Source organism: Streptopelia decaocto (genome assembly GCF_964273445.1).
Source record: "Streptopelia decaocto genome assembly, chromosome: 2".
NCBI classification, from domain to species: Eukaryota; Metazoa; Chordata; class Aves; order Columbiformes; family Columbidae; genus Streptopelia; species Streptopelia decaocto.
The window spans coordinates 90,877,160-90,894,424 of record NC_138655.1 but is presented as its reverse complement, the minus strand read 5'-3'; the positions used below and the strand labels follow the sequence as shown (position 1 = coordinate 90,894,424).

Here is a 17,265-nt window from a genome sequence, read left to right as displayed (position 1 = left end):
CAAATGCCAAAAATCATATGAACAAGAGATGGCTGGTCATTACAGCTGCATCGTGATAAGATGAGAGGAAGTGGACTCAAGTTGTGCCAGGGAAGGTTCAGATTGGATATTAGGAAACATTTCTTCATGGAAAGGGTTGTCAAACACTAGAACAGGCTGTCCAGGGAAGTGGTAGAGTCACACCATCCTTGAAGGTGTTTAAAAGATGTACAGATGAGGTTCCTAGGGACATCATGTAGTGCCAGGGTTGGGTTAACAGTTAGACCTGATGATCTTGAGGGTCTCTTCCAACCGAAATGATTCTATGATTCTATCCAAAGCACAAGCAGTTCAACCACCTTGCCTCGTGCAGCCTGATGAATGCTGCTAGATCCAACAGCTTGGGAGCCACTCGGTGATGTGAAGCTACAGCTGCTCTGGGCATAAAACCACTCCCAACAAGCTACAGTTGTGACATGCCCACTGTTGTCTTCCTTCCCACACAAACCTCTGCATCTTTTGCCTGTACTGCCCCTTACACACAAAGCAAGCTCCCAGAAAGGATCACCCACTGGAGGCTCTGGCCAGAGTCACTGTGTTGGTCTGGGAGCTCACATCTCTTCACGGTCCCGGCTAACTATGAGATAGCAAAGAGTTTCAAAGAGCTGCCTGAGGTCTGAAGGTTTTTTTGTCATGCGCTGACACCCTAAAGGCACACATGGCTGATAGCACAGCACAAACTGACAGCTCTCTGCAATCTGTGCTTTACATTGAAGGATTTCAGTTGTGACATCTTTTTTTTGTCCCTCACTTGTCCTCTTTCCTTTCTGTACAAAACTCACAGTTTCTGCTGCACTACCAATAGCAGGCACCTTCAAGACTTGGCCAAAATACACCTTATTTTCATTTAAGCCTTGCCACCGAACTAATTTAATTACTCTCAGCTCCCATTTCCAACACTTTCAGCATAGCAGTCAGTACAAAACAACAGAACATCACATCACCCAGCCTCACGAGTTGTCAATAAAATGTACTTATTAAATTTATTTCAAAGCTATGTACAGAGCAATGCAAGCAGCACAGATATTTTTAATCCCATACAAACAGTAAACCTTTAATTCTGCACAGCACAACCCATAGGCAGCCACAGGGTACTTGGTGTAATTGATGGACTCCCCATAAAAGGGCCTGGCTGGTCACAGAAAGCTGATGTCTCATTTCTATTTAAGTGGAAATCACTTAACAGTGGCGTCTGTGGGCATTGGTACTGGTTTCCACAAATTAAAAAGAAAGAGTTCCTGGTTCACCTGTGGGAGGGGAAATAGCCCATAAAACATATTTGACAGGGACTTGCCAGTGTCCTGGGAAAGTTTTATACTTAAGTACCCAGAAAGCCAACACTGAAGGCACATTCAAATTGTTTTGTGACTCCTTTATGCAATATAATTTTTTTTTTAATGTGCCAGAACACCAAAAATGCAACACATTCACAAAAACATGTGCCTGTCTCTCCTACAGAGCTACAAACCCTTTGGCTCCATTTTAAGCCAACCAGTTGTGCCAGGAGTTGAGCCTTTAGCAGGATTAAGCCCTTGGTCCCGTCCCTACCCATCCCCAACAACGAATCGTGCCCTGTGCTGTTCTGATGCTCTTGATGCCACGGAGGCAAGTCACTGCAAATCTGCCATCTCAGTCCCACACCCCCGCAGGGAGTGGCTTTTCAAACAAGTCAAAACTGCCCTGAAAAGAGTCTCCAGCTCTCCCTGCTACTTTTTTGTTCTGTCCCATGTGTAGCTGGCGTGTAGTCTATGGTGAAGGCGAGGAGCTGAGGTCAGGCTGGATGAAGAAGGGAGGGGAACTGGCAAGCCCGCAGAGCATGGCAGATAGAACGGTGTCAGCATCCGGAATGAGCAATGGTGTAAAAGAGGGTGGAGATCCACCAAGTGGCAACCCCTTCTCCTCCTCCTCCTCAAGTGCTCTTTCCCCTCTAGCTTCATCTGTCCAGACCATTCCTCCATCACTTCAGTTGTTCCCATCTCCAAAGAACAACCGTATCACATATTCACGAGTATTACAGCAAAGCAAGTTGTTTCAACACTGTGTTTCATGCAATATGGTATCACCTCCTTATACGTCCTTGAGGGCCCAAATATTTGTTAGATCTGAGGTCTACTGTGCACAGTGGTAGCTCTCAGGTTCACATAAAGGCCTGTTTGTAGCCCAAAGAGACACTATGCTCTGCAACTCAGGCACACTTACATGCCACAAGCTCATGCCTGTCTGAGGACCACAGAATGAGAAACTCGACTAGGACAGAGGACAAATAATTCCTCAAGTTTCTTTTCTAACCAGAAGTACAAAAGCATCAAAAGCTACACCTTTTCTCAAGCACACAAATTAAACAGAATTTTTCTTTTAAACAGAAAGAACCAGCTCCCCAGTTCCAGTCAGCATCAGCCTTCACAGCTCTCCAGGTTTTGTGCATCCCAAACGCAAACCCTAGGACACAGACCAAAACTGGTCCTCTTACCACCTCACAGCAAACCTCACCCCAAACAACTTTATGCACCTTGACCCCACCTCAACACTCAATCCTTACCAGATGTAGTGAGAAGCCTGTTTACCCAGCCCCACCTCTCAAACCTTGACTCCGACCTGCTCTATTTGTAGGCGAACAACAACCTTACCAAGGTGATGACTTTAGCTTACATACCTTACAAATACCAATCTGCACAGTGAAGAAACAGGAAAGAAGTTACACCTTTTCAGACTCGCCATCCAGATCACTAACCAGAGTGTTGGTAATAGACCTGCAACATCTCCCTGCTCAGAATTCAGCATCTTTTTTGATGGTACAAACATTCACCCAGACTTTGCAGAGCTGCCTGTCCTGAGTCCCATCCATCTTTCAGGCAACCTACAGCCAGGGCTAAGGACAGAGAGGGATGAACAGATAAATTTCATTTCTGGATCCTGGAAGCACCACCAAACTTGGCTGATTCTGGATGGTACCAGCTTGGCAAGTCTGCTGCCTGCATCTGATCATAGGTTTAGATTAAGGAGCGAAGGGGCTGAAGAACCAGAGGACTGGGGTGACAGCTGGTGCTGATCATACATCCCAGAATGATGCCTGGGCAATACAGAACTTTCCTGTTTCAGGGTAAGGCTGGAGTTGGAACCAGGCTTAGCGCTCAGGGCTGGAGGCATGGAAAAGCTAGAACTGCGCCCAGACCCGATGAGTAGTGGGGGGCTGCAGTCAGCCCTGGCTGAGTCTGTGAGGGGGGTGACAGCCCAGAGTATGGGGTTCATGCTAGGCTTCAAGGGTTGGGGCTCAGATTAGGTAAAGGGATGAAAAGCAAAGCTTAAGAGCAGGAATGCCAAGTAAACGCTCTGGATCCAGCAGCCTCTCTAGATGATAGCTGTGAACCAAGCTTTCTGCCCTTATAACCCCAACACTGGCCTTAGCCAGCACTAATGCTAGGAGAAGGGTCACTGCCCATCCTTCATCCTGCTTTGCAGCAACCCAATAGAGCCTGCTGTCTTAAAAAAAAAGAATACACACAGAAAACCCCCAAGCAATACCTGCCAACTGCAAGTCCTGTCCAATAATCCCAGCTTCATGGCCTTTAGAAACTCCAAAGCAGACATGGATCTCTGGGCTAGATTAGAAAGACAGTCTTAAATCTAGTTCTGTAGGCTAGGTCTAGCATTCCAGTTGTTGCTTAGGAGAGCTTACAGTTCCACGCAGGCCGCAGAGGTTGGAGGAAGGTTGTTGCACATCAGGAAGAGGGTCAAGTTTGTTCTTATGTCAATCCTTTGAAAATAAACAGCCATGGAGGAAAAACCAAAAACAAACAAATAAAACAAACAAAAAAAACCAACCAACGAGCAGCTGTCAACAAATCAGACTATATTTAGGGCTAGTGATTGTGGCAAAACAATTACTAACTATTGTGTTACACAAAAGATGGGTGTCTATGATCATGAGTTTGGATAGGTGCAGAATAGCATCCTTACCATTTTTTGGATTCTCACCATGAGTCTTCATAATAGGAGGAGAAAGAAAAAGTCTCCTTGCTGTTTGTCATGTGTTGTCTACAACCTCATCCTAAAGCCAGCATCAGTACTATAGCTGCAGCTACTGCGTGGCCCAGAACAAATTATGCCCCTATAACCTCTGGAAATATAAAACTTTGTCCAAAATTTATAAGAAGTTACCTAGCAAACTGAAACATCATTAGCACATTTCATATACTAAGGGAGTCTTAACACTTTCCAATGTAGTCTGAGTAAGAACTTCTCCCTCTAGAGGATATGAAAATCTGCACAAGGAACATAATCTTATATCAAGACCAGTAAAGTAACGAGATGCTAAGGCAGAGGGTCAGTGTTTTTTGCTTTGAAAATCTAGTACCATTTTAGAGGGACCAAAATGACAACGTAAAAAACAATTATTTACAAAGTTATGTATTTATTTTTACAGCAATGCCCTAGAAAGTTCAAATTAGCTCAGTTAGCTTTTTGCATTTAAAAAATCTGTGAAGCTGTTTATCATGAAGTAGTTTTAAAAGTTCACTGAGAGTGACAAAACAGTTTCTTTAGGTCCGTCTTCACTCGCTGAGTGTCCAAATCCTTTCACTCCCGTAGTGCGGAGAGGTGAGGACAGGCAGGTCCCCATAACCAGACAGAAGACCCTTTCACGCTTTCCCACCCCAGCAGTCCCCCATCATTCTGCAAGTGAACCCTAGGGGAGAAGCCCAGGGTGAAGGGCACACAGAGACAAAGCTCCTGCTGCATTCTGCATCTGTGCATCATATTTACAGCACCATAATCAAAACAGTTGTACAGCTCTGCAGGTGCAAACAGCAGGTAAAGATTCAGCTGAAGAAGCAGGTAAGCAATGCAGTGTTCTGGAATCCATCACTCGCCTTCGCACCCCTTCACCATTAGCCTCTCTGCTAGCTGTAACCAAAAACAGCAGGACACACCGGTCCTCAGAAAACGTTTGCTTTGCTGCTTGTCTATCTCGAAGGACCACAGTTGTGACTCTGGCCTGAGCACACATGCCAGAAGTGAGCACGCAGCCTGTCACAGCTAGTTTTGCATTGTTTAATCAAAACATTTCAGCATGGAAATCAAAACCCTGTAAGGAGACATATCCTTACATGTAAAGCTGGTTTTACTGGCTTCATCATGGGGAATTCAAATCCGTAAAACTCCACCTTCCAATTCTTCTCTTGCTACACATAATAAAATCTATAGTGTGGGAGAAGGAACAAATTAATACCAGCCTGGCACAGACTTGAGAACTGAGATGAAGCCTGATGCCAACTGCTTAGAGTGCAAACCAGCAATTTGGCACTGCAGGACTTCAGGGAGATGGGGCAGGGGGTGTGTGTAAACACCCCACTTCCCCTGTAATTCTGACACCTCACTGATTAACTTTTTGGGAAGTTAGCATACCTTAGCTAGGAGTATTTCCTTCCTAGTCCTCCCCCCTGTACCTCTCCCACTGAGTCCCAGTGAATGACTGGGAAGATGGGACTACTTGGGAATGCCCTGGAAGATAGGATTAATAGCTTTAGTACCTTTTTTTACCTTTGATAGCAGAGTTGCAAATATCCCTACTCTACATACTTAACCTTTCAAATGTCACTAAATCATTTGGCTGCCAAAAACCTTGAGTGCATTTTTCCAGGCATCTGACCTGTGCCTGAGAATCTGATGTCTTTCATATGCTCAGGCTGTTCTAAAAAATAGTAATAGTAAAAAAACACCAGCAAAACAGCAGCTCGGATTAGAAGGCTAATTTTTCAGCCCATGCTTACCTGCACTGGTGGAAGCACCACAAGCAGCACTCTGCTGCAACCCACCAGCAGCCTGCCCTCTGTGTAAAGTGCCTTCTCCTGCCTGTTCTAAACCAATCCCCCACTAGTTTAAGCTAATTCCCCTTAATTCCACTATTTGCAGGGTTTCGTGAAAAGCTCTTCTGCATTCACTTTGTCCATTGTTTTCAAGATCTCTTAAACCTCTCTCATCTCACTGCTTTGCTTTCTCCTCTCCAAATGAAGGAGTCTCGCTCAGACTTTTCAGTCTTTCCTCACAATGCAGCTGCTCCATCTCCTTGGCCACACTCCTCCCTGTGCCAGCTTGGTGATGTGGAGACTGAAGCTGCAGGAAACATGTTAAAATTTAAGATTTGGACAAATAGGCTTTACATTCAGCCTAAAACCTATATGCTCTTTAAATTAAAATATAAAATACCATTTTCCAATTAAAAATTTTACCTATGGGGCTTTGATTTCACAACTGGTATTTTAGATGTTTAGAGTGTTTCTCCTTTAGCCAGAAAGGAGTATTAAAGCAGTTGACAGTTAACTCTGTTTTTTCAGCTGTAAAACATCATACTGATTGCCTAACAGAATTGGACTCCAATCCCTTTTCAGAGAACACGGATAACAAAACATTTGTGCTTTGAAAAACATACCAGACAATATAAAAAGCCTTGTTTGCAGAAACATTCCCAAAGCCACAGTGACAGAGCAATCGAGTTTATCCTGTGACCTCAATACAGATGTTCTTGATCAAAAGAAGGAAAAAAAACCCAATAGTAATAATCTTGATGCTCCACTTTGACACTAGAACACAGTGGGCAGTAGAGCAGACGAGGAACGGGTGTACAGTCAACAGAAGGGAATTCTCAGTCTTAAGGGTAGGTACCACACCCCCACAATTCAGCTTCACCACTGCAGTAATCTCTCAGAGTCATCTCCAAGAGTCACAGCCCACCAGTTACCCCATAGCCCACCCGTCACCCCATAGCCCACCCGTCACCCCATCTCTCCAGGGTCTGCTGGCTTGTGCTGCATGCCATCAAGTGAGCTCCACAACGGAGACACTCACAACAGCCCACAGGAGACCCCAGAGCAACCACCAGCGAGAGGAGGAGGGAGATGGGTACGGAAGCATTACCTTGGGCTGTTTGTGTCCCAGTTCTTACACAAGGTACTGGCACTCCTGCCCTGGCACACCATAAACATGCTGCTATGGCAAACAAAGTGAGCAGGCCTTGTCAGGTCCTAATCTGTGAGGGCAAAAAAACCCCTGCCTCATCATACACTGGTATCAATAGAATACAACTGAGTATCTGTGCTACTTTGAAGCTTTTTTTTTTTTAGCACAGGATACAAATTCATGTCATCCCATCCTCTCTACCAGACTGCTGCCTTTTGGTAGTTACATCTAACATCTCTTAACAGCCATTCTCTTCTTCAGGGATCACAAGATGGCTCATCTCATGGCTCTGGCCCAAAGAGGTCCTGGTCCACCTTGTTCCTGTGGACTACAACACTTCTATACATCTCAAGCCTGCAACGGCCAGGATGTGTGAACTGCACTCACAGCCCACCTTGGTGAGCACATACCCAGCTGCAGCAGCTATCCCCAGGCCACTTGCACAACTTGGGCTTCTCTGGCATGCTCCACCTCAGGTGCTCCGCAAACACCGTGACTATGTAAACATGCCCTAGAGAAAACACCTGAGGCACATAGCTCATGCTTTGCACAGGCTGCACAGACAGTCCTGCTGCACATTGCTGTGAGCAAAAGACTGATTCAGGACCACCTTCGTGCTACAGGATGGCTAGAGCTGGGCAAACTTGATCAGGCTGTGGTGCACGGCCTGGAGGGAAGACAAGGTTACGTGGGCTGACATGTTTCCTCTTCCCTCAAGCACAGATGATAGCAGCCTCCTTTCTCTGAAGTGTCTCCTCAGGTAAAGGAGGTAAACACTCCCCAGTGGAACACATACTCTGGCTCTAGGGCTTCCAGGCCCTTTGCCAAGGACTAGCACCTATCCTTGTCTTCAGAGCATCCAGCCCTGATGAAAAGGTTGTCTCCTGTTGTCTGACAAACCCCGACTCACACTTATCAGCCACAGACCAGTCTCCCGGTGGAGTGATCCACTGCTGAGCTACACAAAGTTAAAGCACACACAGCTTCACTTAATGCTTGGCCCGCTTCATCAAAAAAGCTGACGTCTGTTCAATGCACAACCTGTTGCTGGAGGAAGGCAACAGCTCAGACACATTCCCGCAACCCCTAGTCCCTACACACACTTCCTGGTGCTCACACCTTCCTGAACCACGACTGCTATGGCAGATGCCAACACCACAGCCTTGTCAGTCAGCAGGAAGAATCCCCGACACAATGGGATGTCAGGGGTAAAGTGCACGAAGTTGTTCCTGTTTCAGTCACCTTCAAGTGCTGCACCCATGAACACAATCAGTAGGGTTCAGGACAGCCAACACCAAGGCCACCTCTGCCTGATTGTGTCACTACGCAAGCTCCCAGGACAGCAAGGAAAAGCAGGAAATAACGTGTCCATACATCTAGCAGCAACTCAGCCCTTGGCATTAAGACAAATGGCCATCAACAGTACTCCCTCACCTCTGGATGGAGGTCTTGCACGTCCTCCTCCTTCTCTTCACTACCAAGTTAGAGGCTGCCCCCTTTCTTGCACCAGATGTAATGCCATTTTCCAAAATGCAAATATTTCATCTCAGCCTCCCAACAAACATCCACAACTTGCTGACGGAATACCAGTCTTGCTTCCCACCATGCTCCAGCAATACTGTCTACACTTACATGCATGCTGAATATGAGAGTGCTGTCAATCCTTGTATGGATGGGGAGAAAGAAGGCACAGAGAGAGGAAAAGGTCTGGAAGCACTGACCTCTTCTTCTCTTACCAGATTTCTAGCCAAAGGCACCAAAGAGGTTGTGAAGGTCAAACTGGGGAGCGCAACCACATGTGCAATTGTCCAACATGATCTCTCTTTTGGGTGTGGGAGGTGAAGAGGAGAGAGAAGGAAGCTTCACCTTGCCCCTGGCCAACCCATCATTGTTGGATATCCACTGATGGATAAACACTGTCCCCTGTCATCAGAGAATGCACGTCCTGTAAGCACAAATCCCCAGAGCATTAACTCCATCTTTAATGTGGAAGAACATATGAAAGACATTTACTGGAATGAGGACCTTTCTCCGTGCTGGCACAGAGAGTTCTGAAGCTGCAGTCGGTGCGAAAAGACAGCTGATGTGCTACAGCACGAGAAGGTTGCCTCTCCCAAGACTTGTCAGCCTCAGTAGCTAAAGTGGCTGCCAAGATAGAAGGTGGTCAGTCTTCAGTACGGCACCTTTGCCCCAGCCCAAGTGGGTCACTTAGGAGAAGAGCTCTGCCAGCTGCTCCCTACTGAAGAGCTGGGGCATCTTAGCACAACGTGGGCTGGTAATGCTGAGCCATACCACCGAGAGGCCCTGCCGCAAGCCTTTACACAGCCTTGAATTCAAACATGTCATTAATCTTGACGGCATATACTCATTTGACCAGCTTAAAAAAATAGCTGCTCATAAGGCTCTTAAGAGCAACAGTGCCCTACGTTAGAGGATTTTAATGTGGACAAGCGTTAAACTCACTCTTTCCTATTGAGAAACCCATGGCATATACTCTGTTCAAACAATTACACCATGTTATTAACAAAACCACCCTCAGAGCTAATACTGCACGTATATAAATAAAAGACTTTTAATTTTTTTTTAAAAAGAAAAAAGATGGTAACTAAATAATAACCCACAACAAACCATCCCTTTCCCCAAGGCAAAGCTGATTTTATTTGCCTTTCTTCATTTTCGCAGTCTTTTCTTTCCGCTTTTTCACATGCTTTGGAATTTTGTTTTTTCTCTTCTCTCTTTGGGCTTCTTTAACCATCTTCTTCCTTTCCTATAAAGGATCAAACACCATTCATTGAAAGTCAGAAGGAATTAAAGATTTTAAGCAGGTCAATCAATTACATTAACATTACAACATAACAACATTAACAAGTTAATTAACACACCACATAAAAATGAGGTTATCAAGAGGAAGAAAAAAAAATCAGAATAGTGAGGGGAAAGAAAAAAGGAAGTATAGGTTGGGGGTGGAGCTGCACACTGGTAACAAACAAGGCAAAATTCAAACTAGTTAAAACCTGAGTTTCATGTAACCTTTGAAGAAAGGAAGTGGTGAAGTCACCATCCCTAGAGGTATTTAAAAGACATATAGATGTGGCACTTAGGGACATGATTTAGCGGTGGACTCGGCACTGCTCGGTTAACGGTTGAATTGTATGACCTTGGAAGTCTTTCCCACCTCAGTGATTCTAAAAGGCACTCTAAATTCATGCTATTTACACCTAAGATTACAACAGGATGCGTGATCTATGTTTTCTGCTACCACGTTTCTATATACCATGCAAAAATACTGATCCAGTAACTGCTGGTAACTCAGAGCAAGCTCATGATCATCAGCATTGGCAAAGGGTGCTATGCTACTGCAATACACTATAATTTGTGCCAGACAGTGAAGAGACTCAACTGGAAAACACAAATTCAGCATAATGAGGTGGAGGGTGGAAATAATTGCTGCTAATGCATTGTTAAAGCTATAGCTGAACGCATAGGTTATCAAGAACCGCATCTTACTCAGACAAAAAGAAGTCCAAATGAAAACCTGTCCATAAGGATGAGAAGTGACCAAGACTTGCCTGCTTCACATCTGAAAGGCAGCAGCTTTAGATTGGTAGAAAGTGTCTACGAGACCACTGCATTTTTGACAGACACTATATCACCTTTTCTGGGAAGAAAAACCTAACAATCAACCCCGCAAATCTTGAAGCATGCAAGCCCATCAAGTTTTAATTCTTCTTTTGCACAGCACCTAAAAGGCTGCCAAAAGGCTCTAACCCATGGGTGCTACTCTGCAGAAGAGCCTCACCAAAACAGGGCATACTTGTTATGCAGTTTGGAAAATAAAACCTTCAAAAAACCCCAAAACAAAACAAAAACCAACCAACCAAAAAAGCCCACCCCCCCCCCCCCCCAACCCCCCAAAAAACCACCACCACCACAAAAACAACCACCCAAACCATAATCCCTTTGCATGACCGCATTAAATCTCCTGCCCACAGCAGAGCTAGCCAGTCTGTACTAATGGTACTGGCCACAAACACTGTGGTACAGAGGTTGTCACCAAGTCTGCAGTTCAATAGATCAAGTGGCCTCAGTTCCCTGAGCAAATGGAGTTTTATCAGGGACCATGACCACAAACCTGAATACCAAATCGTGGAAGAGCAGCCAGAGGCACTGAAGAGCTGCCCAGGCTTCACTAAATTCTGCTTTGCGTAGCCTTAAGAATTTCCTGCAGAAATCTCTCTTTTAATTTTGCCTAGGCTCCAGAGAGCTATGTTATGTGTTTCTTTACATAAAAATACCATTAATAAAGCATCCATAATGAAATCCACTTTCTCTGCTCTCATTTTCCACTACAGTCCATAGCTTGTTTCAGACAAGAAACAGCAAGAACCACTCAAAACTAAGTCTGGATTTTTTTCCTGTCCCATAGGCAAAGATGGGAAAAATAAACAATTCCTGGCCAGCTGACCTTTTTGTCCATGCTGACTTCAGCAGGTTTATCTTTGGGATGTACAGATTCTTTACAGCCAGAATCAGAGTCCTCTGAGCTGCCATCATCATCAGAGTCCGTTTCTGACTCATCTGCCTCCTTTTCAAGAAGTGCTGGAATCTACAAGATAGATCAAGAGAGAATTATATCAAACCAAGGCAGTCTAATGACAATATATACACACACATATATATACCTATACATAAAAACAAAACAGGATCTGCTGCAAAGAGACCGTTAAGCAAACTTGTGCCATTTCCTTTACTACAGCCATCAGGGTCTCAAGAAAAAGAATGAAAAGTAGGTTCATCCAAACTAAGAACAAGGAATCTAGAGTGTACGACACAGAATCTTTTAGGTCATGGCTCGGAGCACAGCTGTATTGGCACTCCCAAACTCATTTCCATAAGTTAAACAGCAATTTGCTAACATATGTGGAAGGGAAATTTTAATTATACTTGGATCATACCCAAATCTACCTTGGGGGCACTGTAGGTAGGCTTTATTGCAAAAACAAATATCTACACTGGAAACTCACTTATCCTAAAGCCTGGAGACTGTGCCACAGTCTGATTCCGCCCATATTTATATTTCCATTTTAAAACAGAGTCTACACTACTACTATGTAACATTTACAAAGGAAGACGGGAGAATCCACATAGGGCTTCTGCTGTGAATTATATTCCTACAGACTGATCTGTACCCAGCTTCTTATCCAATGTACTTTACAGAACTATCACTGTCAAGTACTTCAAATATAGCAAAACATAATATCTTACACCTTATACTGCAGGGTTCTTTTTGCACAATAGTTACAGCAAAGCTACCCCAAACATATCAAAACTTGTAGTCATGCTACAATTTAGATCAATTATATTTTCCATAACTGGAAAATGTCTTCCCTCCTCTCCACCTTTACTTTAGAGATCATGGCCATAGAGAGGATTATCGTTTCATTCTCAAACAACCAGCATCAGCCACAGTGCAGGGAAGCAATTCATGTGGTGAACAGATAGACTGTCATGCCAGACCCATCCTGGACATAAATGGTCACTCTGCAGACAAGAGACTTCTTTCACAGTGTCAGCTGTAAGATGATACATTTGCTGTATTCCTTGTAAATACTTTCCTGAAAATGGCTGAAACAGAGGATTTCAAAAAGACCCTCTCACCTTCTGAACACCAGACAAATCCTTCTTCAGCCCTGTCACAGTCTGGTAGAGAATCTACACCCAGGGAGAGAGAAAGAAAATTATGTTATCAAAATAAGTCTTAACTCTTCATGCCCAGAGAAAAATATTATCTTTAAAAAATCCCCAGGAAAAAACCCACAATGTCAGCACTAGTACTAACCAGACGATTTTAAAGTATAACACTAGACACAGTACTTCACACCTTGGTAACAAGGCTTCTGTTTGTTGCTATCAGTTTCCAGTAAGAAGAATTTATATTCCCTGCCTCTTTTTTGCAGTGCCTCAACATGTCTACTCACATTGTCTTGCTGAACATTCAATGCCATATCCTCTTCTTTTAATTTCATCATTATATCCACATCTCTCTCATAGTTTTTAACTTCAGTCAAAGTTCGAGGTATGTAAGCCTTCTTAAACACCTAGTAGAGTAAAAGGAAACACAGACTCACTAATTTACAGATAGTTTAATGATGTTCTTCCTTCCTAATTATGCATCCTTAAGAGAATAATCACGAAGGATTTCATGGCTCAGAGAAACTAAAAGTGAACACAGCAGTCATCCACTACCATCTCAACTGTATCTTTCATTTTGCAGGAACAAACAACGTGCAACCTACATATTATTGATAGATCACAACTAACATGGCTCCTTCCTTAGCATGACCACAGCCAGGCCACTTACAAGATTTTCCCATCCTTCCAACTTCCTCTTAACCTATTTGAGTCCTAAGGTTTTGTGTTCTAACGATTTTTTTCTGATGTTTTTATTGTGATGTTTACAAAGTCTTCAGGAGACAACTCCACTAAAATGTACTGTTGGAATTTAATCTCTTTATATAATGATACCTGCTTCAACCTACAGTCTGACTCAAAAATGTTCCTGCAGCAGTATAGTACAGTAAACCCTAACTGCACTATCAACAACAAACAACTTAAAATTTGTCATGCAGTCTTTTTGAAACAGTCCTCCAGCAAAGTTAAGGCACTCCCAGATCAGAGAGAAGCATTTTGCTTCTCTTTTCTTGTGGTATCAGTTCAATCACAGCACAGATTTCGTACACTTTATGATCACAACCGCTAGATTAAGTGCTGTGTAAAGAGCAGAGGCCCCCATCTCTGCAGAGCTTGCCCTTAATCAGCTCTACTCTTTTGTGAAGACAGTGACATGAACTAGCCATGGTCACATGAGAAGTCCAAGAGAAATAAACCAAATTTAGATGGTAATAAACCATCTCTCTTACAGGTCAGTACTTTTATATAGCAAAGGAATAACTGGTTTGCAAAAGATGGGCTCGCAACAAAATAACAACATCTGACTCTACAGTGCAGAAGTTGTATGCTTGGGATATCTTAGGAAACAATCAAACCAAAAAATCATTCCTTGGTCAAGCTTGAGCCAGAAGCAGTTAGTAAGACCTGCAGAGCTCCAAGAGACAAAAAAAAGAAGTCTTCCATAAATCAAGTAGTATTGACTTCAATGACAAACACCATGTGAACCAGTACAAATAGGTTCTCACTGATACAAATTCTGCTCAACATGGAGGCGTTTTTTGTTTGTTCATTTGTTTTTGTTGTTGTGGTTAAAAAAAACAACCAAACAACAAAAAAAAAACCCAATGCAAACAAATGCAAAACAACAACCAACTTTTCTGGAACAGATACATAAGACTAAGATAGAAATTGTTGTATGTTTACATCAAGCCTTTGCAGAATGTTCAGTTTCCTGTAATGGAATTGAAATTGCTTCACTTCATGTAAAAGCAAGGAAGAGAAACAGTACATGGAAGAACCGAATTAGACCAGAACAGGAACCAGATAGGCAATTTGGTTAAAGCACATATCCAAATATTCTGCTTCTGCATCACTGGTGCAAAAACACTGGTATAATCAGGTTGTTTTGTTAACTGAACCTGAACTGGAAGATACATCAAGGGACTCAGCTACAAGCAAACACATTGGTTTAGGAAATGGAGCATTTGCCTCCTAACACCTTAGCACTGTCAGCTTTTACACATGGCATCCCTTAATACTTCACATTCAACTAGTTCCAGACATATCAGTATTACAAACAATGTTTTGTTTATCATCTGTACATTTTGCCAAATAAAACAGAATGTTTTTCATTGTTTAGAAGATGCAAGGTTAATATTAATTTCACAAAAGGAACAAAAATCCTCACTTACTTCCTCATCCACTTTATCTTGACTGGATCTTTCCTCCTCTGTTCTTTTCGATGCTATTTCCATTGCCTAAAGAAATACCAAACAATACAAAGTTATCACTCTCTATAATCGCATCACTTAATCCAACTAACCATTCCCATCTGTGTTTCTCCATGTACTCCACACTGTCCACTCACAAATACTCCGGCTTTCCCAATGGCAATGCCTTCAGCGACACCTAATGGTAAACACACTGCTGCAAGGCTCACCTAGAACTGCAGATCTGCTTTATTAATCGAGGGAAAACATGCTTGCTGCTCCTCCCAGACCAAACTATGGCAGGTCCAGCACAACTACAGGACGTAACAGCACAAGGAGAATACCATGAACAGTGCTCAGTCCTGGAACTTGGCCCTTCTCACACACGCTGAGCAAAGCCAGGGGAGCACAAGTATGGGGAACCATGTAGCACAGCTCTGTCACATTCAACCTCCAATATGACAGAAAGTATAAAACATGTGGAAATCCCCATGCTGTACTGGTATATGGACCACACTCACATGGTCTTGACCAAGAATGACACAACAAATCTCTACTCTGAGCATAGCATATGTGGCTCCCATTTCTCTTAGATTAACTTAAAAAGCTTTTTCCCCACTTCCTTCCCTTTTTAAGGAAACATCTAACTGGGAGTAGAGGACTGGCAGCTGCTAGCAGCACTAAGTTTACCTCCTCCTAGAATCAACGTGTTCTGCTAGTGATTACATTTGGCTAGCAGGACCATGTTGTACCTTGGAGCAGCATTGCCCTGAGTGATTCTCCTCCTCCCTCAGCCCACCTTGCTCAGATCTGCATTCTTAACCCCATTCTCTATATAAGCATGGTTATATTTCTGCAGAGCTTCTCCTTGTCAAAAAGAGCAAACTAATTTAAAGCACCCTGGTTTTAGTAGCACCTGAAACAGACATTTGAGTTTTCATAATTAGACTTTTTGATAAAACACAGAATGAAGCATTGTCATTCTATAATGGTATACATGCAAAAAAACCCATATGCGTTTTTGAAGCACTGGCATAACAATGTCACGTACCAGATTCCTTCAATAGCGGGATGTAGAGTAAATGAGATAAAGGAGCTTGAACTAGATCTGATTTTACTGTTCAAGTCTTCCTACATAAGCAACAAGGCCATGAGGTCTCACCTTAGACAGATAGTCATCAATGTTCTCGCTTGTGATAGAAGGATCAGTAATAAACTCAAACAGCTCCCTTACGGTCATCACTGCAACATTGCGCTTTTGGAAAAAGTCTACCAAGAAACAAGGTCAGAGACAAAAACTGTAAGTAATTACACGTCACATAAGCAGCTGTGATGTTAAAGTGACAGTTACAGCAAGCCAATGGTCCTGATGACTTGGGAAAGTCTTAGCAGCATGTACTGCATCATACTGGGCTTAACTATCGGATTACTCTTGCCCATCCAAAATAAAACTGGTTACCTTCCAGATGCAATGAATACGGAAAGAAGAACAAAACTGGACAAATATAAAAGCCAAATCAATTTCAGCAGGAGCCAGACTTAATCGTGAAGGGGCTAGGTAGCAAACAATTCAAGACAGGTGTCGTATTTTCAATGACTAAGATGAAAAATGTATTTAAAAGAGTAAGGAATAGAGACCTCAAACTTTTGCCAAACAGAAACAGAAGCATTCACTGAAACACAGTACAGCCTAGTTATGATCCACCTAAAAGGGAAGACACATTAACATATTAGAATTTTCCTCAGTTGTTACACTCAGAACTTTAGTCAAGTATCAGCAAATTCGGAGGTTGCACTTCAGTGCTGAAAAACAGCATTGAAAGACACTAAGGATTGTTTAATAAGTGTTTCCTACTAAGGTTCTCAGAAGATCTCTCACCATGAGAAATTAATCATAGAACAACAACAAAGTTTGGAGGGAGCTCTCTGTGCCCTTGGGACCAAAAGTCTTCGCAATGACCACAGCTAGGGCAGAGCATAAAGCTGATGACTTTCTCAGAGTTTCACAGAGTCTCTGTGAAGGACTACATAGATGCAGTTGCAGTGACAGAAAACAAACAAAACACACCAAAAACACTGCAACTCACTGGAACACTAGAATATCTAGGGAGAGTGAGTCAAAAGACATGAAAAAAGTACAAGGGTGAAAGTATCTGAGCCAGAAGCGAGTTATTAGAAATCCATAAACAGAAAAGGAATAAGGAAAAATTCACATACTGGGTCTCAACAAACACATAGCATCAAAATGCAGAGTTCTTATTCCACAGACTTTCAAGAGTCTCTGTAAAATTAGAAAAAAAGTCAATCTGAAAAGAAAAGGGGGACAAAAGCAGTCTGTAGTGACAGATTTCTCATCCTCAGGGAGAAACACACACTACCAGGAGGTGTGTGT

The 17,265-nt window shown here is 43.1% G+C and overlaps 1 protein-coding gene across 2 annotated transcripts in view; it reads right to left on the bottom strand.

The window, feature by feature from the left end:
- Positions 1-9,541: 9,541 nt before the first annotated feature.
- Positions 9,542-17,265, bottom strand: part of RIOK1 (RIO kinase 1) — a 33,143-nt gene continuing 25,419 nt past the window's right edge. For both annotated transcript variants that reach the window (XM_082045625.1, XM_082045624.1), the window contains exons 12-17: positions 16,036-16,142; positions 14,856-14,921; positions 12,972-13,091; positions 12,652-12,705; positions 11,459-11,599; positions 9,542-9,760 (exon numbers count right to left, since the gene is read on the bottom strand). In XM_082045625.1, the coding sequence (XP_081901751.1) occupies positions 9,650-9,760; positions 11,459-11,599; positions 12,652-12,705; positions 12,972-13,091; positions 14,856-14,921; positions 16,036-16,142 (599 nt within the window). In that variant the 3' untranslated portion in view covers positions 9,542-9,649. The remainder of the gene's footprint in view (positions 9,761-11,458; positions 11,600-12,651; positions 12,706-12,971; positions 13,092-14,855; positions 14,922-16,035; positions 16,143-17,265) is intronic.